At 41.8% G+C, this 21,800-nt stretch overlaps 2 protein-coding genes across 2 annotated transcripts; both read left to right on the top strand.

Annotated features, from left to right (window-relative positions):
- Positions 1-456: 456 nt before the first annotated feature.
- neu1 (neuraminidase 1) lies at positions 457-6,765 on the top strand. The gene is made up of 6 exons (XM_017481422.3): positions 457-664; positions 1,373-1,568; positions 1,687-1,949; positions 2,509-2,691; positions 4,846-5,065; positions 5,931-6,765. Exons 1-6 carry the CDS (start codon positions 599-601, stop codon positions 6,149-6,151), a joined length of 1,149 nt encoding a protein of 382 aa, XP_017336911.1. The 5' UTR covers positions 457-598; the 3' UTR covers positions 6,152-6,765.
- A 3,545-nt stretch (positions 6,766-10,310) lies between these two features.
- LOC108272741 (sialidase-1) lies at positions 10,311-15,356 on the top strand. The gene is made up of 6 exons (XM_017481423.3): positions 10,311-10,525; positions 12,533-12,722; positions 12,802-13,064; positions 13,200-13,382; positions 14,199-14,418; positions 14,913-15,356. Exons 1-6 carry the CDS (start codon positions 10,457-10,459, stop codon positions 15,119-15,121), a joined length of 1,134 nt encoding a protein of 377 aa, XP_017336912.1. The 5' UTR covers positions 10,311-10,456; the 3' UTR covers positions 15,122-15,356.
- The last annotated feature ends 6,444 nt before the right edge of the window (positions 15,357-21,800 follow it).

The following is a 21,800-nucleotide window of genomic DNA, read 5'->3' on the forward strand; positions in this document are numbered from 1 at the left end:
TTACACATTTTAAACTTGCAGTTAGCTTCATGCGCAGGAAACACTGCTTAATAATAAAATATATTTTAGACTTAATTCATGCATATTTATACATATTAGGTCCTTGGGACAGAAATGTCACCCATTCGGTGAAATGGCTGAAAAGAAGTTCTGTTAAATTTCTAACGCCACTAGACCTAGAAACTAAAGAGATTACAAATGTATGATTGATGTAAATAAGTGTCAATCGTGTAACTGTGGCTATAGAAGATATACTGTAGATGTTAAATATGATGCCACTAATGATGAATGACTTTCTAACTTGCAACATAATATTGGCACAATATTACAACGATGAAAAGGGGAAATGCGCATTGTGTGCGCATCCAGTACGCTACTCAATGCTGCAGGCTGATTTGATCACGTGACCTCCCGCCATCAGCCACAGATCATGTGACAATGTTTCAGACGAGGACGTGAATTAGCGACTGTCTTGTTTACCCGGTTTGTTTGTTTGTTTGTTGTTTTTTTTAATTAAAAGGCAAAACGACCGTTTGTTTGGACCTACAGCGAGCTTTCAGTACATAAAGAAGTCTCAAGAACCCAAGAGACAGGCAGAATGGGGTTATTTCTGTATCTGAGTGTATTTCGGATGTTCCTGTGGGCTTCTGCACTGCACTCAGAGGTAACACAAATATATTAGTATGTTTGTGTGTGTGTGTGTGTGTGTGTGTATATATATATATATATATATATATATATATATATATATATATATATATATATATATATATATATATATATAATGCTGAGTAGAGTTCTTCCTATTAAACCATTCTGTTTCATATATGTCCTCACGTTTGAACTTTAGAGAAGGAAAACGCTCTTCTTTGTTGACGTGAACGCCTTCAGTCATTTTCAAGGGCTGGTTTGTCCCGGTTAGGGTGGCGGTGGATTGACCGGAGTCTATCCCAGGAACCCTGGGTGTGATTCAGGAATGGATGGAAAGCTGTATCCTAGCTTGGGGGAAGGGGGGATAAATAACAGTAATTGAATAAGTATATATTATTACATATATAAGTATATACTGAGGCTCCCACATTTGATGGTTAACTTCTCAGAAAGGCTTTTTTGCACAAACTTGTGCACTGCTAATGCTTTTGTGGAGTAGATTGGCCTCAGTCACTTTTTAACCCGGTCACCCTTCATCACATGAGCTTTTATGCTGGATATAAATCAGTTTTACAAATTTATAAGCCTTTCGGTATCTTTCCATGTTTTATAACCATATTAAGACCAGAATATATGGTTATTTTGTTGCATGTGACAGTGAAGAGTCGTTTATTGTATTCCAGTCATGCATCGTTGTTTATTGTATTATTTAATGCTGCAGATGCAGATCAAGCCACTGATTTATGATGAGCAGTTGCTGTGGGTGAGCAACGGAGCAGGTGAGGTGAACACGTATCGTATCCCTCTGCTGACATTCACTTCTCGAGGCAGCCTGCTGGCCTTCACCGAGGCCAGGAAAGACTCGTCAGGTGACATCGGAGCAAAGTTTATCGCAATGAAACGCTCCATAAACAGAGGTGATTAAACGAACATGTACATCTGCACAGACAAACTGAAATTGGCATCAAACTCCACACCTTACATATTCCTCAGTTAATCAGTCCTTTCATATTTTTGCATTCTTTCAACCCCAAGGAGCAACATGGTCTCCTACATCCTTCATAGTGGATGATGGCATTCTGGTGGATGGCTTGAACCTTGGCTCGGTCGTAGTTGATGAGCAAACAAAGTCCGTGATCCTCATCTACTCTCTGTGCTTCCACCTATACAATTGCAGCCCCTCCAGCACCATGTTAGTGGAGAGTCTGGATGATGGTTTGACCTGGAGCAGTCCTCGAAATCTCTCTGTCCAGCTCGGGGTGAAGAGCTTTGCCCCTGGGCCGGGATTCGGCATTCAGGTGGGACTCTTCATGCTGTTCTAGCAGTCTCTTCTTAAGGTTTACTCTTGAAGCATCAATCAGAAACCAAAGCTTCATACACAGGTTCAATCACTGAGTATTGTGTGTTTCCTCTTCCAAAATGATACAATGCACATCTTGCTGCATGATCAACCATCCGATGTATGAAAGATACTGAACTGGACTGGTTATGCTGTCTTGGACACTTGCATCATTAAGAATTACTTGCAGAGAAGCCACACCTCCTTCACTTTGACTGACAGGAACAGAACCCACACCTCCTTCACTTTGACTGACAGGAACAGAACCCACACCTCCTTCACTTTGACTGACAGGAACAGAAGCCACACCTCCTTCACTTTGACTGACAGGAACAGAAGCCACACCTCCTTCACTTTGACTGACAAGAACAGAACCCACACCTCCTTCACTTTGACTGACAGGAACAGAACCCACACCTCCTTCACTTTGACTGACAGGAACAGAAGCCACACCTCCTTCACTTTGACTGACAGGAACAGAGGCCACGCCTAGATCATGTGATCATGTGTTTCTACAGAAACGCTTGAGTCCAGCAGCAGGCCGTTTGGTGGTGTGTGGTCACGGCACTATCGAGGGCGACGGGGTTTTCTGTATCCTGAGCGACGATCACGGGCGCAATTGGAGGTACGGAGGCTCACTGAAGAGCATCCCTTATAACCAGCCCAAACAGAGCCAGGACTTCAACCCTGATGAGTGTCAGGTATGAACACGGAAGGGGAGAAAGTTTGGGATATTTAGTAGAGTCGAGCTGAACATCAGTTTATTAGGAACATCTGTAAATCGTGCACGTTCATGCAATTATCCGCAGTGCACATAATCATGCAGACACAGGTCAAGAGCTTCGGTTAATGCTCACATCAGAATGGAGAAAATGTCAGTGATTTTGACCGAGTCCTGGATTTTGGTGCCAGAATGAAACGGTGCGGAAAACAAAAAAACATCCAGCTTTCTATTTAATACACATGAAAGTGTTTAAAGCTGGCCTACAGTTCATTTTCATGCGTGAAAAGTTCACATTGCTTTGATGCAGCCTCAACATTAATATAACTTTCATAATACGAATAATATTTGATAAATACCTCAATAAAGTTTGTCTAATGTCACATTCCTCGGCATCTCCAGCCTAGTCTCTGAATCAGCAGTGTGAAATCCTCATGATTTGTAATTCATTTAAAACTAGATCGTATAGTGAACAGTTATCGACAAGGGCCGAGGGTTTTATCCCCTCTACACGATATGTTAGATTCTGTGTTGTATCGGTTGATACAGAGTAACATACGAGTTATATCCGTATATTATGTAACAGCCTGTATGACCAATCACCTGAAAAAGGGAATCGCACAGCAACAAGACACACTTACATAGCCATAAATTAGAGGAAGAGCACTATGGGGCTTACTGCATAGATCTGCAGGTTCTCTGAGGAGAGCCGAGGATATTAAAAATAATTCATGCACTTGGTTCTGCTCCACTAATTTCATTCCAAGAGCGCTGATGTTTAGTACAACAGCACTGGGACGCTTCTCGGTGTGTATCGCTCTGCTTTCCGGTGTTCAGTACGTAAATGTCCAATTCTAGCAATAGTCTGTTAGAGTGCAACAGTTACTACACTTACTACAGGCTGTCAGTCTGTGTGTTGTCATGGCAACTTGCAGCGCTCCATCTGTCGCTTCTTTGGGAACTGTTTCCGTTGTCGGAGCTAAAACATGTCAAATGTTGGTCCATATTTTGTCAGTTAAGCTATATTCATTTCTTATTAATAGAACTGTTGTATAAAAGCAGTTCTGCTGCACTGAATATCAGCACGTGCCGACGTTATAATAATACAGGGTGTCCCAAAAGTCTCCATAAGTAGGGGACTATAACCTGTACGCCAGCACCACGTCGGATGTTCGTGGACGTCCATGTCTCGGTCGGTCTGCATCACTTCCAGTCGTTTTGAGTTTGTTAATAAGTTTGTCAACAGTGTTGTGTGTGTGGGTGTGTGTGGGTGTGATGTGCTCGCCATGTTTCCTGTTACAGTCATCGCAACCTTGTGACAGCTTCCTGATTCAGCCATGAGAACACTTTTCAAAACGTTCTTCTCTTGTCAAATGTGTTCTTCAAGGCTGAACAAATTTACGCACCCGGTCAAAAGTTTACACACATTAATTCTTTATTTTTATCATTTATTTTCCCCACGTTTTACAATAATAATAAAGTCATCAAAACTCTGGAGTAACACAAATGGAACTATGGGAATTATGTTGTGATAAAAAAAAAAAAAAATCCAAAATAAATCCAAATAATTGAGTATTTTAGTATCTTCAAAGTCGACGCCCTTTTCGCCTAGAATATTCCAGAAATGTATTCTTGGCGTTTTCTCGAGCGATTTCTTGAGGAATTTCCCTGAGATGATTTCTAAACAGTATTAAAGGAGTTCACACCGACGCCGGACTCTTATCGGCTGCTTTTCACAATATTTCACTCCGAGTCGTCCGTTTAAAAAATATATATATTTTTGTAAATAAGATGTTAGTTTTCTAACGAAAGAAAGAAATACGTTGGAACGGTTATATTTTTGTCTACGACATCGATTTGACACATTTAATCACACACCTTCAGATCAAAAGGCGTTTAAGACCACGAGAAAACATTTCAGTCGCGTGTCCACAAACTTTTGACTGGTGGTGTGTATATAATATAAACTAAGCATGAAAGATTTTGGCAGACATTTTGCTAAAAAGTGTTCATTCCCCCCGTGTATGGAGACTTTTGTGACACACTGTAGTATAAGCGCACTCTGCGATACTGTTAAGTGAATTCATTACAAATGAGACGGTGGTATTCACGCTGACGTCGCTCTCACCCCCAGCCGGTGGAGCTGCAGGACGGCAGCATCATGATCAACGTGCGGAACCAGAACAACTACCACTGCCGCTGCAGGATGGTGGTGCGCAGCCTGGACGGAGGAGAGACTCTGCCCGTGGAGGAGCTGAAGTTCGACCACACGCTGGTGGATCCCGTAGTGGCGGCTGGAGCTCTGCAGAAGGAGGACGTGCTGTTCTTCAGCAACCCGGCCAACTCCGAGAAGAGTGAGTGAGGGAGGAGGGGAGGACCTGGTGTCAAAGTGGTGTGAAGGAACTTTTAAACATAGCTGCACTTCTTGACCAGGGATAGAAACGCTACTCTGTAACCAAGGTAGCGGGGAGTGGGTGTGACATGGGGGATGTTTCAATTTGCATATCATGCATATTCGTAGGCCCGGAGATTTTAACGAGGTTTCTTGATCAGTATAAACATAATACATTTATTATTCTTTATAGATTATTTCTAATGACTTGCAGTTACGTTGTCATGGATACCGTTATTATGTAAGGTATAAAACACTTGGGGGCCTGATGTTATAGGAAAGTAATCAACGATGGGGTGGTGTGATGTGAAGCAAAGCGAAGGTTGATGATTTTCCTATAAACGCACATCCTGAAGTCCCAAACCACCCCCCCCCCCCCAAACCCCCCCATCTTTTACCATAACAATTTGGCAATGGTTATAGCTTATTTTTATCCATTTATATTTACAATTATGAAGGATGTTCATGGAAGTTCCTGTTATTGCTTGTGTTGTAGCAGCTTTAAACAGTACCCTCTCTTTATTTGCTCTCCTCAATGTTCCAGAAAGTGCACTGACACTGGAGGCTCCTTCCCGTTAATCTTAAATCAGTGTCTCGTCACCATATCGATGATTTTTCTTTGTTTAATAAGAAGACATGTTGTTTGTTTTTTTTTTAAATTATTATTAGGCGTAGGTCATGTGATGTGCAGCGCAGCTACTGTCAGAGCGCCACCTCAAACAGACCAATCAGAATGGAGAATTCAACAGCGCTTCTGTTTAATATAGGTTGTTGCGTAAATATAATCCCTGTTGTGTAACGTCTAACGTGCATTATCTCACCTCCAGGGGTGAACATGACTCTCCGCTGGTCTTTCACTAACGGGACGACGTGGGAAAACGAGGCCATGCAGATCTGGGCCGGGCCGAGCGCGTACTCCTCCATGACGTCTCTGGTCGGCAACGCCGTCGAAGATAGGAAGTACATCTACGTCATCTACGAGAAGGGCCACCTAGAATCCACCGAGTCGATCTCCGTCGCCAAAATCCACCTGTACGGCGGCAGGTAGAGCGAGAAGGCGGTGCGCTGCGGGAAAGAAAAAAGGAAACGGAAGTGAAACATCGCACGAAATTCAGGCGTGATCTGAATTTGCAGTAAATTGCTGAGATTGATCTGCTTGCTGTTTGCCACACGTGATCAAGGCATGACTCATTGTACACGGACAAAGAAATAGAAAAAGTCCTGAGATACCGCTTGATCGAATGTCTTCCAAAACTACAGACAAGAATATTTGATTCGGAGCTACGGTAGTTTTACGGATATCCATTTCAAGTGATCGATCGATTTTGTTATTCATTACTTTTTGTACCGAATGGTCACTTCTATCGTTGGTTATATTACATCGACACACGTTTCTGTACGAACTCGTGAACCACACGTTTCATGTCACGTGACGATCATTAGCATCCGAACTTTGCGGGATTTGAACTCCGCGAATGAGTTCATCAACTCAGGTGTCTTTTGTCCTCTGGCTTTTTCTTTTGAGCTTTATAGTTTTCTATAAAACTCTTCATACAGTACTGGACTTTGGGAATGATTGCAGTATTACCGTATAGTATGACAAAATGTGAATGAAAACCATTATACCATTATATTGCTCCAATAAATCTACGTGCCATTCTAGATTTTATATTAAATATATATTTCTCAGAATTATGTCGAAGAGTGCGTGTGTGTGCGTGTGTGTGCGTGTGTGTGCGTGTGCGTGCGAGTGCGTGCGAGTGCGTGCGAGTGCGTGCGAGTGCGTGCGAGTGCGTGTGAGTGCGTGCGAGTGCGTGTGCGTGCGTGTGTGTGAGTGCGTGTACGCACAGGCAACAGGGCCCATCCTGTTTGTGAGCTGACCTCAGCTTTAATGTATAAGGAATGAAGTGCCCATGGTATAAACAACTTAATACGAGGGAGATTTGTCATGCATGCGTTTTGAAATTGGGAAGAAGTCGGATGTAGAAACGTAACGAGAATCAGAACCTTTATCAGATATTCAGCAAATGTACAGGATACAAAAAATCTCCAAATAAGCACAAGCTCACAGGTTAACTCTTAAATGTGTATTATTATTTATTTATTTATTTTAAAAAAAAAACATTTTTTTGAGAAGTGTTCAGCGTTAAAATTTAGAAAACATAAATCTAACAATTCTGAAAATTTTCCACTAGGTTTCTTTGTTCTTAAATGAGCAACAGTGCGCTTTTTTTTTTTTTTTTTTTTTTTTTTTTTTAAATATTTAAAGCATGGAATTAGCAAATACACAACCACATTAATAGCGTGAGCTCATGAGGACTTTCTAATGATTTATTTCATAAAAAAAACTCGCTTTCAGTCTATAATTTGGGCAACAAGGTTGTACTTTTCTCGGTCAATGCCACTGTATTATTGAAAATAAAAGGGAAAAAAAAAAGGATAAGATTTTTTTATTTGTTGGGCTTTTCTTCTTCTCGTGATCTTCAGGAAATTCCAAATAAGTGTTCAGGTAATAGGGTTGAGTGAATTAAATAAAATGTACGTCTTTTATTACATTTTTTTGTAACCTATAATGGGCGACTTGTGGAAAAAGATGTTTCAAGCATGAGATGTTAAATGGATTCACACGTTGATGGAAAATACTAATCATTAAATCTTAGCTTTCAAGGTTAGGCGGTTACCTGTGTTTAAAATATCTTTTATCTTTACGTACATATTTGTAAATATAATATCAGTGGCACACAAAAATATCACCTCAATCGTAGAACGACGCACACGCAGATATATACCACGTGAATGCTATATGTATAATGCTACAGTAAGTAATAAATAAAGTGGAATTAGTCTTCTAAAGACTTTCGTGCCACTTTTTGTCGTTAAGTGTGCTACAATACATCCATACATCCATTTTCTATACCACTTATCCTTTTCAGGGTCACGGGGTGATCCTGGAGCCTATCCCAGGGAGCATCGGGCACAAGGCGGAGTACGTCCAGGACAGGGTGCCAATCCATCGCAGGGCACAATCACATACACACTCACACACCCATTCATACACTACGGACACTTTGGACTCGCCAATCAGCCTAGCGTGCATGTCTTTGGACTGGGGGAGGAAACCGGAGTACCCGGAGGAAACCCCCGCAGCACGGGGAGAACATGCGAACTCCACACACACAGGGCCACGGTTGGAATCGAACCCCCGACCCTGGAGGTGTGAGGCGAACATTGCTACAATACAATACACTTTAAAAGTAAAAGTCCAAACGCTTGTACTGCTTTTCAGGTTTAAGGACTGGACAAACATATTGCGCTTTTGTAGTATTTTTAATAAGGATGTGCACGGATATGTTCAGATATTTAACTCGCCGTATGCGCCGATACCCAACACGATACAGATTTGTCTGACAGGTTTCTCCGTGTGGATTGCACGAAACAAATAAACACGGCGATCACTCAATCACGTGTCCGCCGACAGATCCTTTCCGAGACATAAAACAATACAATACAGTCTGGTACAATACCACACTGCTCACCACTATAATACATCTGGTATGTGCGTTAAGGAAGAATACGCTGCAATAAACATGCACACACACACACACACACACACACACCCTGTACCCAGCCATGTTAAAAGCATCACTCAAAAGTGTAGCACCTATACAAACCCAAGCATGATAAAAGCATCTTCCTGCCTGCAAAGATAACATAAACCCCACTGATGTGCAGGTATGCAGTCACCAGCTAGACTGGGGTTTTTTGTACAGCATAAATATGTGAGGTCGAGTTTCTTGGAACTGCACTTGCTTGCGTTTTGATGTTTTGTCATGAATCTGATAGACTGATGGTTTAATACCAGAGACTAGGAAATACAATAAAGGAAAAGAAAAAAAAAAAACAGACTTTTCTGGGGTTTTAAACTCTCTTGTTCTCTTTTTGGAAACAGTAGTTATGACCAATTGTCTGATTGTGGTCCATGTGCCTCCTGAGCAACAGTTCTTTAAAAATTATAGCACCCCCACTGACACGCTTGTTCCAACCAAATGCCTACAGCCTACAGCGCATGTCTTTGGACGTGGGGAGGAAACTGGAGTACCCGGAGGAGCACAGGGACATGCGAATTCTGCGCACGCAAGGCAACAGTGCTGACCACTAAGCCACCGTGCTCACCTTATTCGAACTTTAAAAGGACAAATCCACCCTGAACGGCTTGCATATGAATCTTAACATGTGACCTTCAACTGCATCCAGGATTTATTTTTATAATAAAAGTCAGAGTTCGAGTTTCTGGTTGGTGTGTCCGTCTATTTTCACTTTAGTTAATGGTTTCCTGCATTTCCCACAATGCTGTGTGACTACATGGTGACTTTGTGGTTAGCACGTTCACCTCACACCTCCAGCGTCGGGGATTCGATTCCCATTGTGGCCCTGTGTGTGTGGAGTTTGCATGTTATCCCCGTGCTGCGGGGGTTATCTCCGGGTACTCCGATTTCCTCCCCCAGTCCAAAGACATGCATAGTAGGCTGATTTGCATGTCCAAAGTGTCCATAGTGTACAAATGTGTGTGATTGTGCCCTGTGATGGATTGGCACCCCGTCCAGGGTGTCCCCCACCTTGTACCCGATGCTCCCTGGGATAGGCTCTAGGTTTCCCATGACCCTGTAGAATAAGCGGTATAGAAGATGGATGGATGGATGGCTTAAAGAAAGCGATGCAGCAGCACTTTATTCAGTCCAGCTCTTTCACCTCCTCATTTGTAGTACAAGCGTGTAGTTGGATCGTATTCCAGAAAGTCTCCGCTGCTTCTCCGTCTGATTTCTCGATAATATGATATTGAACATCGCTTTTTTTTCAGGAATTTGGTGAGCAGCAAAAGAAGTGCTAGCTCTTTTGTTTTTAGGAGCTAACAGTGAAACCTGCCCGTGTCTCTCCTCTTAAACTCGATTGTAACTGCACCAGCGATAACGGTGTCCACCTGTGACGTCAGCACCACACACAGACGGTGACTTCTCACAGAAAATACACGAATTTAGCACCAGAATCACTAACATCACAGATATTTCATTCAAAACGTATTTCATGTGCATCAGAGTGAACTTTTCCTTTAATGACAATAGTTAGTTAGGAAAAGGTGAACTAGGACAGCTTCACCATGTGGATGTGTGTGTGAAACAGTGCCCCCCAGCGGCACTGACCTCTCACTGCATTCAGGTGTGTACTGAAGGTGAAGTCTGTTCTCCTTTCATTTTCATACACGGTGTGTATCCGTGTTCCTGCGGGATTTTTGTTTCACGGTGTCATAAAGCAGTGAAGTTTCTTTGCTCGACCTTTCAGTCATGTATTTTCAGATATGAAGCTCTCCGTGTGCTGGTGCTGTTGGATTCTTTGGGGTTGTTTTGCCGTCGCAGACGATGACAAGGTACAAAATAAATACATTTACGACTTTTAATTCCTGTCATTTCGATCAAACTTTACCGAATGTACATTTGTTGTGAAGAGCGTGTGTTGTTAACTTCCTGTAGCAGGAAAGGGACCACGTTTCCGTGTTGTTATTATTTACATACGATGGACAATTTCTGATTTAAAACAACAACAAACAAAACAAAACAGTATTCAACTGCTTTAGTGTGAGCTACCAGCTGTAGGGTTGCCAGATCGCGAGGGAGTCAACCGTTTTGTATGAGTTACTTACAGGTCAAAATTCTTTATGTCATATAATGGCTTTTTACCCAGCTGTAAACATGTTAACATTTTTATGTACATGCAGAAAAGGAGATGAGTATACACCGATCAGCCATATAACATTAACATTGATAATCTCGTTACAATTTCACCTCTCATGGGGTGGGATATATTTATTAGGCTGCAAGCGAACAGTCAGTTCTCGAAGTTGACGTGTTGGAAGCAGGAAAAATGGGAAAGCGTAAGGATCTGAGTGACTTTGACAAGGGAAAGATTGTGATGGCTAGACGACTGGGTCAAAGTATTTCTAAAGCGTAGGGTTTTGTGGGGTGTTCTCGGTATGCAATGGTTAGTACCTAACAAAAGCGGTCCAAGGAAGGACAACCGGTGAACCAGTGACACGGTTATCTGTGCCCAAGGCTCACTGATGCGTGTGTGGCATGAAGGCTAGCCCGTCTGTTCCGACCCCACAGAAGAGCTACTGTAAAGTTCATGCGAGTTTGTGCCCATGCTGACCCCTGTCCACAATGGGTACGTGAGCATTAGAACTGGACCATGGAGCAATGGAAGAAGCTGGCCTGGTCTGATGAATCACGCTTTCTTTTACATCATGTGGACAGGCACCAGGATGCACTATAGAAAGAAAACAGTAGGCAGTGTGATGCTCTGGGAAAACTTCTGCTGGGAAACTTTGGGTCCCGTTCTTGGTGCCAGATACACCAGTAATGGTGCCAGCAGACCTTCAGAGGTCTTCCGGAGTCCATGCCTTGACAGGTCAGAGATGTTTTGGTGGCAGAAAAAGGACCTACACAATATTATAATATAATAATATAACGTTTGTAAGGAATTAAGCACTTAAGAGTGCTGTTATAGGAAAATAATCAATAGTGGGGTTGTTTCATGTGGGATGGTGCGAAGCAGGGTTACTGTTACCACCCTATTATTTATTTATTTATTTATTTATTTTAAATCAGATTATAGTTATAGTTAATGTTGTCGAATGTCTTAAAAACAAGTTCCTGTTGTTACTGGTAGCCATCTGTCCTGAAGACTTTGCCGTGGTGGAAAACGTACCGACTCTTACAAAGCTCTGACACTAGAGACTCCTTCTACAGATGTTAAATAAACGTCTCCTTATATTAAAAAAAAAAAAAAACCTCATCATATCAGCAATTATATCTTCGTCCGTTTTTTAATCAGATTTTTATTAGCCTTTGATAATATGGAGCGTCTGACATATATGTCAGATATATAACCCATTTTGGATTTTTGTATACAAAACACCGTGTTAGCTGTTACCATAGAAACGATAACGTATGAGAATGCATTAATATACACCTGTATTTTGCTTTGCAGCTGTAATTACTGTCAGAGCTGATGTTATAAAAAAAAAAAATAAATAAATACTCAGTCAAAATCAGCTGTGTGGTATAATCTGAAGGATAAAACCCAGGTCTACCCAGACGTTATTTCATACCTGAAAGTGTCACGTTAAAGAAACACAGTATTCTGTTTTACATTGACTTTAAGTTGCAATTCAGTGAGAAAAACTACACGCAGAAATAGGCTTGATTGTTGAAGCAGGTGCGTGTAACTCAAAAGATTCAATTCAGTTCAATTTTATTTGTATTGTGCATTTTACAATGGACAGTGTCTCAAAGCAGCTTTACAGAAACAGAGAGAGATTTAGTTTTTTTGGAATTTTTCTTTTTCTTCTTTAATTTGCCCTCTCGTTCTCTATCAGATCAATCCTATTATTACTGAGGAGCAGTTGCTGTGGGTTGGCGGCGGGGCCGGGAAGGTGCACACATACCGGATTCCCCTGCTGAGCTTCACCCCCCGTGGACATTTGGTGGCGTTTGCAGAGGCTCGAAAGACATCCTCAACTGACATGGAGGCCAAATTTATAGCCATGCGACGCTCAACAGACAAAGGTGTGTTAGATTTACCCTGTACGGCTTCTGTTGCACATACAGAGCGGCTGACCTGCATTGATCACCTCTTTTGCGCTAGGAGCTACGTGGTCTCCTACTACCTTCATAGTGGACGATGGGATTCACACTGATGGCTCAAACTTGGGCTCTGTCGTTGTGGATGAAGAAACGGGATCCCTGATGCTGATCTATTCTCTGTGCTTCTACCGATACCAATGCAGCCCTTCTAGCACCATGTTAGTGGAGAGTCTGGATGATGGCGTGACCTGGAGCGCTCCTCGCAATCTCTCTGTCCATCTTGGGGTCAAGAGCTTCATCCCAGGGCCAGGATTTGGCATTCAGGTACCATCTCTAAACCTGTGTATTTTTTTTTTTGGATGGTTTCGTGTCAGTGTTTATCTGTATACATTCCTTACAGAACAAACGTCTGACGAACGGTAATGAAAAATCTCTGCTGTTTTGTATTAACACCAACAGAAACGCCACCCACCTGCGAAGGGCCGTTTGGTGGTGTGTGGTCACGGCACTATCGAGGGCGACGGGGTTTTCTGTATCCTGAGCGACGATCACGGGCGCACGTGGAGGAACGGAGGCTCACTGAAGAGCGTCCCTTATAACCAGCCCAAACAGAGCCAGGACTTCAACCCTGATGAATGTCAGGTAATAGACAATTTCTAACGCATGATCTGTTTTTGGATTCGATAGGCCCAAAGACTAACAGCAACCGTGACAACGATAATAGAATGGATACAAAGGGGAAAAAACACCTTTATTACTTGTGCTACTCGGAGAAATTGATTCTTTGTTCCGCCGAAATGTCCTCGCTTACTTGTGGAAGTAAACAACCGAATCATATTCGTACGTGAAAGACATCACCTCTTTATTCAAACTCTGCTAATGTTATGATTTGTGATTAGCTCCAGTACACGCTGACACAAGGATTTTTGACCCGAGTTCCTCTACTAATCTCACTTGTTCTCTTCATACTGTTATTTCCTCTGTACACTGTTGAGTTTCGTTTCCACTTGAGATTTTGTCCTGATTGTCTAAGCAGGCTGTTTGTTGCCACTCTGGCTTATTCTTGCACATAAAGGAACTATTTTCTGATTTGTCTAAAGCTATATTAGGATTGGGTTTCCGCAGTGGCACAACCAAAAAGCATTCATGTGTAGATCGCAAATTTCTAACACAGCTGTCTTTGGCCAAGAACAAATTTGGCCATGTTTGTTTGAGTGGCAGGGGCATACTGTCTTTCTCCTGTCGGTGATGGAGGCACACTAGCCATTTGTGGGCATCTGTGAGCTCATGTATGCAGAAGAGGGTAGATAGAGCCTCCCGCTGAGTGCCATGTCAAGTAGTTTTGGGGGAAGTGTTTTTTTTTGGAGAAAGCACTTGATAGCTTTTTTTCCTCCCTGATTTGTAGCTGTTGTATATCTTATTTTCTTTCTACCACACTGACGTCGCTCTCACCCCCAGCCGGTGGAGCTGCAGGACGGCAGCATCGCGATCAACGTGCGGAACCAGAACAACTACCACTGCCGCTGCAGGATGGTGGTGCGCAGCCTGGACGGAGGAGAGACTCTGCCCGTGGAGGAGCTGAAGTTCGACCACACGCTGGTGGATCCCGTAGTGGCGGCTGGAGCTCTGCAGAAGGAGGACGTGCTGTTCTTCAGCAACCCGGCCAACTCCGAGAAGAGTGAGTGAGGAGGGTTTAAAATGTTATGGGACGTGGATCTACGTGGTTGTGCTTGTGACACACCTGCTCCAGCTGTATTAGAGTTTAATAATGAGGTGTGCAAGGAAAAACCTCTCACTGTGCCCAGCTGCTGTTTGGAAACTGCGAAAGCGAAGCACAAATTGTAATCTTTGCCGTATTATTCAGCAGGATTGATTAAAGATAGGTAGCATGGTGTCGGTTAAACAAAAAAAAAAAAAAACAGAAAGCAAAGGTCTGGATGACTTTCCAACATGATTGTAAATTGGTACTCATTTAAACAGTACAGGCAGGTGTAACATTTACCATTTCAGATCAGTTCAGTATTAAAAGGTAAAAAAAAAGGAAGTTGTGTTATCAAACCATGTGACCTCATAGTTTGAATACTTCTAAATAAGACGGTATATGACAGGATGGATACCGTTTCAGAAAGAAACATCATTTTCTAATGTTCTCCTGTCGTTTCTGTCCTTCAGGGGTGAATCTGACTCTGCGCTGGTCTCTGACTGATGGGAACTCATGGGAAAAGAATACTTTTCAGATCTGGGAAGGGCCAAGTGGTTATTCCTGTTTAACATCTCTCAAAGATGACAAGAAATACATCTTTGCCATCTATGAAAAAGGGCATAAAGACTACTGCGAGACTGTCTCTTTAGCAAAAATCAGTCTGTATGGTGGCATGTAGGAGCCAAACTTCTATAGAGCACGGCTGTAGAGCCCAGCATGACCAGCGTGCGAATGTACAGTAGCATTGCTGATGAAGAATTTCTGAAATACTTGAACCAATTTAGCTCTTCACCAGGGATTATTTCTTTAACGACGCAATTCACACTTCTAAATTACACTCTAATGACTCGAATTCCTAATAACACGTTACTAAATTTCCCCTTGGGGATCAATAAAGTACTCTCTATCTCTAATGTGTCACTGTCATAAGACTTCACATCTGCAAGAGGCAGTAAGTGTGCTCCTTTAATGCTCTGGTACTTCTTCTCTACAAACTCCTGCCAATCACGCCAGTCCCTAACAACTCAATTGCTTTGGATGATGATCACAGACAAGATATGACTTTTAGTATTGTGTCATGACTTCCTGTAATTCAGTCTTGATTTTATAGCTCAGTATAGATCCCCCCCCCTCATAAAATCTGCAATATGATGACACTGAAGCATGCAACATGACAAATCAGTGGTGAGCGAATGACTGTTTATCACGGCTCTGACACGTGATAACAGGAACTTGTCTCTCAGGCATTCCACAACATTAAATCTAACCACTAATCTAATCTAAAAGTTGTAATCGTTGGCAGTTTGCTGTGCTGTAACAATAACACACTCCAGACCGTGCTTTTATATCAAAATAATGCATGTCGTGGAGGTAGCAGTACTCCACTTGTGCGTCGAGCCACATCGACCCCCCCCCTCCCAATTGTGTATTATTTTTACAACAGCATCTGTCTTGTTTTATTCCTTACTTAACACAATACAGTGATCAGTATTAAAAGTAATAGTATAGCCCTGAACGTGTATTTAATGTGCATTTGCATAGAATCGAACTGAACGAGACTACAAACTGATCGGCGCTCGGTGTTGATGTCAACGACTAACGATAACCTGCTCCAATAAACTATACAGGTATTGGAGAGATGAGTAAAAGGCCCTGTAGACATCGCAGAGTTAAAGTGAAATATGAGCATCGTTTTCGAAAGAATTATTTCAGTTCGCAGACTCGTTTTACACTTCGTGGCGATGTGAGTTCTTTGTTGGTCGTCAGTTTAATGTCACATGCTCTCATACTTGCCACAGAAACCACCACTTCATCTTCTCTGTTCCACAAAGCACAGTTCGGCTATGCTGCACACCTGCTGAAACAGCAAAAATACATCCACGTATTCACATGTCCATTATAAAGCAATGCATCGTGCGTGCAGACAAGAATGCCGTTATTTAAGCTTATTGTGTCCTGCAGTCTGTCTGCAGGACACTGGTGCATGCTCAGACTCTGGTGCACCTCTCCGCTCTGTTGTGCACATACTTTTTGTTTAGTTTTAGATTCGATTCGATTCGACTTTATTGCCACCGTGCAGAGTACAAGTACCGAGCCAGAAAGCCCGTCCACATGTATTATTGCTGAAAGTTAAATGCATACCAGCTGTTCAACTAAATTTTGGACACTGGTTTTGGAGCACCTTGAACTCACACAACAGAACAGTTTCAAATGGAACGGACTCAAAGAATAAAAGGTTTCCTTTACGAATTATATTCATGTAAAGGGTCTTCTGTCAGGATAGCCTTTTATTTTATATTGAAACTTCTTACTGCTTCAAACAGATGTAGTGCATAACAAAAATGAGCAAAAGAAAGAATCCGTTTCAACCCAGTGAACCGCGTTAAATCCCCGACTCCCTCCCTGTACCCCACCCTAACCCCCCCTCAATGAGCAACACTGTGGTCAAAGTCAAATACACAGAAATAATTAACAGCACCTACGTAAACAGAACACAAGAAGCGGCATGCGCAAACTTGCCTTTCTAGAAATGGACCTCAACCCGAGGCCTCGCCCAATTTCCCACTATATACCCCAGGTCTACCCAGCTGTCCATAAGACATCTCGTACTGTATGCTGCCACCCTGCCCAATTCAGCCAACCACTCCTGAAATAAGGGGACGCCTTTGATTTCCACCCTCGGCCAATCATTACGCTAGTTTGGACCCAGCTTTTTATATATTTTTCATTTATTTTAATAACTGACCCAGCAGCCAACATACATAATCTGGGGCAGAATGTAGTCTGAGTGTCCAAGACCTCACAAATGAAATCCTGGACTCTCAGACAAAATTCTTGAATTTTAGTGCAATACCAAAAAGCATGGGTGCTCGGTGGCTTAGTGGTTAGCACGTTCGCGTCACACCTCCAGGGTTGTCCTGTGTGTGTGGAGTTTGCATGTTCTCCCCGTGTTGCAAGGGTTTCCCCCGGGTACTCCAAAGACATGTCCAAAGTGTCCGGAATGTATGAATGGGTGTGTGAATGTGTATGTGATTGTGCTCTGTGATGGATTGTACCCTGCTTTGTGCCCAATGCTCCCTGGGATAGGCTCCAGGTTCCCTGCGACCCAGTAGGATAAGTGGTATAAAATATGGATGGATGGGTACCAAAAAGCATGCGTCATGTCACCATCCTCCAACTGACTTCTCCAGCTTATAGGTACTCCAGCAGATACTTTTAAACCAATCTAGAGGGAGTCCAGTAAAAACAATGTACATTTTTAAAAGCAGCAAGCACCACCTCAAGGGTATCCGCCAGTTTAGGGTGTAGACGTGGTAGATGGCACCACTGCAGGTACCTGAAGAATTGAGATCTGAGAATCTATCTCAAAGATAGTTTTTATTTCTAACAAAAAAAAGATCACTTTATCTAACTAACTTTATCTATTTGCTTATTTCTCTTGTAAAACTTATATTGAATACGGTTTTATTGTCAAAAACACTTTATCGCACAGATTAGGAGAAAGGTTGTATTGGAAAGATGGTGAACTCATTTAAAAGTCAAGACGGAGTGCTAGTTTGTTCACTGTTGATCAGCTGAGTTGATTTGTCATCAGATGTGGAACTCACCTTCCTGGATTTCAGAGGGGTTTTTCTTTGGGTTTTCCCAGTCTGAGGCTGGATAATGTGAGTTAGTTGAGCGTGACATAACGACGTGTCTGTACTCCATGGGTTTAGACCTAGAAGCTGCAAAATGTAGCCATCTTGTGGCATGATCATGCTATTGAGGTGTAATTGATGTTGGAATTAAAAAAGTGGTTTATCATGTTTAAAGCACCATCAATCCAGCTCTCGTTGGTATAACTACGTACAATATGTGTCCTGCTTAGGTTTTAAGAAAGAAAGGGCTGGGCTGCAGGTTCAAGTTCCAAGTGTGCTTTATTGGCATGACTGTTTTAACAATGTTGCCAAAGCAACATTATACCGTATAGACAAACAGTAATAAGAAAACAGTAATAAAACATGAATTTTATTTAATTGAATTAAACATATGTATTACAGAACACCTCCAGTGTTGGGGGCTCGATTCCCGCCTCCGCCCTGTGTGTTCTCCCCGTGCTTCCGGGTTTTCCTCCGGGTACTCCGGTTTCCTCCCCAATCCAAAGACATGTGTTGTAGGCTGAGTGGCATCTCTAAAGTGTCTGTACTATGTGAAAGGGTGTGTGAATGTGTGTGTGTGTGAGATTGTGCCCTGCGATGGGTTGGCACCCCATCCAGGGTGTGCCCCTGCCTTGTGCCCCGAATTCCCAGGGATAGGCTCCGGGCTTCCCACGACCTTGTGTAGGATAAGCGGTATGGAAAATGGATGGATGGAAAGGTGGAGAAAATTGATTAATGAGTAAATAATCCACCTTGTTCGTTTTCATGTTCATGTACCTGCTCAGTCACTGCTGATGACTTGTTACTGATGGAGATCAAATCCAGGTGGCATTTCACTCTGTGTGAATCACCTGGCGGGACTGTCACTGATAGTCTGCATGTATCTACAGTCTGGGCTAGAAGGAAATCAGCCCCAGTCCATAGAGTTGAACCCTGGGCCTACTTCTAGATTCTTCTCGCTTTGTTGTTGGTGCTGTTGTGCTTGTTGTGCTCATCCATTTTTGATTTTAGTCATCCTTTTATCATGCTTTCCAGCAGCTGTATGACTAAGACAATTTTAGTGTTCAGTTCATAAATGAAATGACTCAGGTGTGTACGATTTTATTTTGTGGGCAATTATTTACATCCGTCATACATTTTAAGCTCATTAGATGGGTATATACATTATCATTAATAATTTATCAAACTTCTTATGCATGCATCGTTTTCTAGTAGAAGAGCATAACAAGAGAGGCCAGATGTGGTCGTGCATTTCTGGAGTCATGCACCATTTAAAGATTGATCTTCTCAGATGTACACTATACAGCATGGGTTGGGAACCTGAAAGAGGGCTCTTTCAGTGACTGCCTACGGCTCAATGGCGGGAAAAAATTTCAATAAAAACAATCACGGAAGTTAGTGTGTCAATTCAATTAAAACTCTACATAATCCATATTTTTAAATATTACATAATTCATAATCGATGCCCGTTTATGATTTATACACCAACCTGTGGCACAACAAGCTCAAATTTCACTGGACAATGTGGATTCCCTGTTAAATTCGTAAATCGGTTGAAAACTTCATAGCAAGTCTGTTCAATTAAAAAAAACCAAAAAAAAAAAAACCAAGGTGAAATGGCTAAAAGAAAAAAAAGACGACGAATATCGTCCTTTCCAGACAAACAAGTTTGCATGTTTGGAAGTCGCATTAATGGTAAGTAGTGTTCAATTTATTCTCGCTCATGTAGTGCATTTTGCATTGATTTCCCATTTGATTAAACGATCATAGTTGGTTAAACGATGTCCAAGTGCCACCTACAGGCCTATTAGGTGAAGTGCCGGCTGCTAGGTCAGAACAGAGTAACATGATCCTACAATACTGGAGGCTGCATTTTCAAGAACGCAGTCCTAGGACCACATTTCCAAGACCCTAGTTTTTTTGTGACAGCGCCACCTAACGAATTGGAGAACTACAATCCTAGGACCGCATTTCTAGGACACTAGGTTTTAGTGACAGCGCCACCTACCGAATTGGAGAACCGCAGTCCTAGGACAGCATTTCTAGGACACTAGTTTTTTGTGACGGCGCCACCTACCGAATTAGAGGACCAATGACTACATTTTTTCGGGCAACATTGAAGATGAACAACAATCAGATTGTGAGTACTAAATGTGAATCAATTTTTATTTGTTTAACAAAGACAATTGTGATGCATTGAATAGGACAACAAAGTAAACATAGTCGATTTGACCGAGAGTTGCTAACTATAGTCTTAAACGCACTATATAGAAACCATCATATATTAGCTACTAATGTTGTAAAATGAACTGTTAGCATATTCGTTTAATGAAAATGTAGTGATAATGGGAAAACCCCAACTATGTGTGGACTTAATGACTATGTTAATAAATTCTAGCCAGCACATTAAACTTAGAAATATGATTAAAAAAAAAAAAAAGCATGTCAATACGATGGTTCTGTCAGTTACATTAAATACCACTGTCTTCATTTTGAAAGCTTGTTTAATACTCATAATTTTACCATTTTAATTAAGTTAAAACAACCTTAATATTTACACTGTGCTGACTGCCTGTTTACTCCACATAACATACGGTACATGTTATCAGCGCGTCTCTTCATTTTGACACGTTGAATGAGACATTTGACATTTTTAACAGTCAGAAATTCCAGAAAGGCCTGCAGAATAATTGACTATTAAAATACTGTTAAAAGTGTTAGACACTCTCATGGACTGTATAGTCTATATGAAGTGATTTCAAGGACACAGATTTCGCTCAATGTAAGCAATAGTATGACAGAAGATTTTAAAAAATCTGTTGGTCAAATACAAGGCTTAGGCCTAATTTATGTCTATTTGTGTTTATGAAAGGAACTTAAAATGTTTCATTTGACCAATTGGGCTCTCTTTTTCAAGAAGCACAACAATCCAAGAAGGGAGATCCTTGCCCGAACTGAAGAAATGCACCACGCGCTGCAAGGACTTCCACTGACCGCTCTGCAGTTCAGCTTTGTTTCACCCAACATAGCTGAGCAAAGTCATAACCCATTTAGGGAACCATTTCAACCACACAGTTCTCCATGAAGGTAAAGTTTACAAACATTCTCTCAGGAAATGCAAATTGAGTTATTCGGATTTATTGCATATCACTCTATTCATTTTTTTTTCTCAATTCAAAGGAGCTTCATTGACATGAAAGTTTCAAGATACAGTGCTCCCAAAGCATCAAAATACAATTTTTCCAAATTTTTGAACAGTACACAATAACAGTAATATGAACATTAATTGACATTAAGATTGATATGTATAGTGTGTGTGTGTGTGTGTGTGTAATAAACCTTTAAAACTATAAGTAGTTAGTATTTGGGGGGAAATACTGGCTTGGTTGCACTTTTTTCGGTCCTCCAAAACTTGGCTCCTAGAATTGCGGTTCTTGGACTGCGGTTCTCCAATTCAGTAGGTGGCGCTGTCACAAAAAACTAAGGTCCTAGAAATACAGTCCTAGGACTGCGGTTCTCCAATTCAATATGTGGCGTGGTCACAAAAAACTATATCCCTAGAAATGCGGTCCTAGGTCTGTGGTTCACCGATTCAGTAAGTGGCGCTTTCACAAACAACTAAGTTCCTAGAAATGCAGTCCTAGAAATGCAGTCCTAGAACTGCGGTTCTCCAATTCGGTATGTGGCGTGGTCACAAAAAACTAAAGCACTAGAAATGTG

The sequence above is a fragment of the Ictalurus punctatus genome, chromosome 12, assembly GCF_001660625.3.
Source record: "Ictalurus punctatus breed USDA103 chromosome 12, Coco_2.0, whole genome shotgun sequence".
Taxonomy (NCBI): domain Eukaryota; kingdom Metazoa; phylum Chordata; class Actinopteri; order Siluriformes; family Ictaluridae; genus Ictalurus; species Ictalurus punctatus.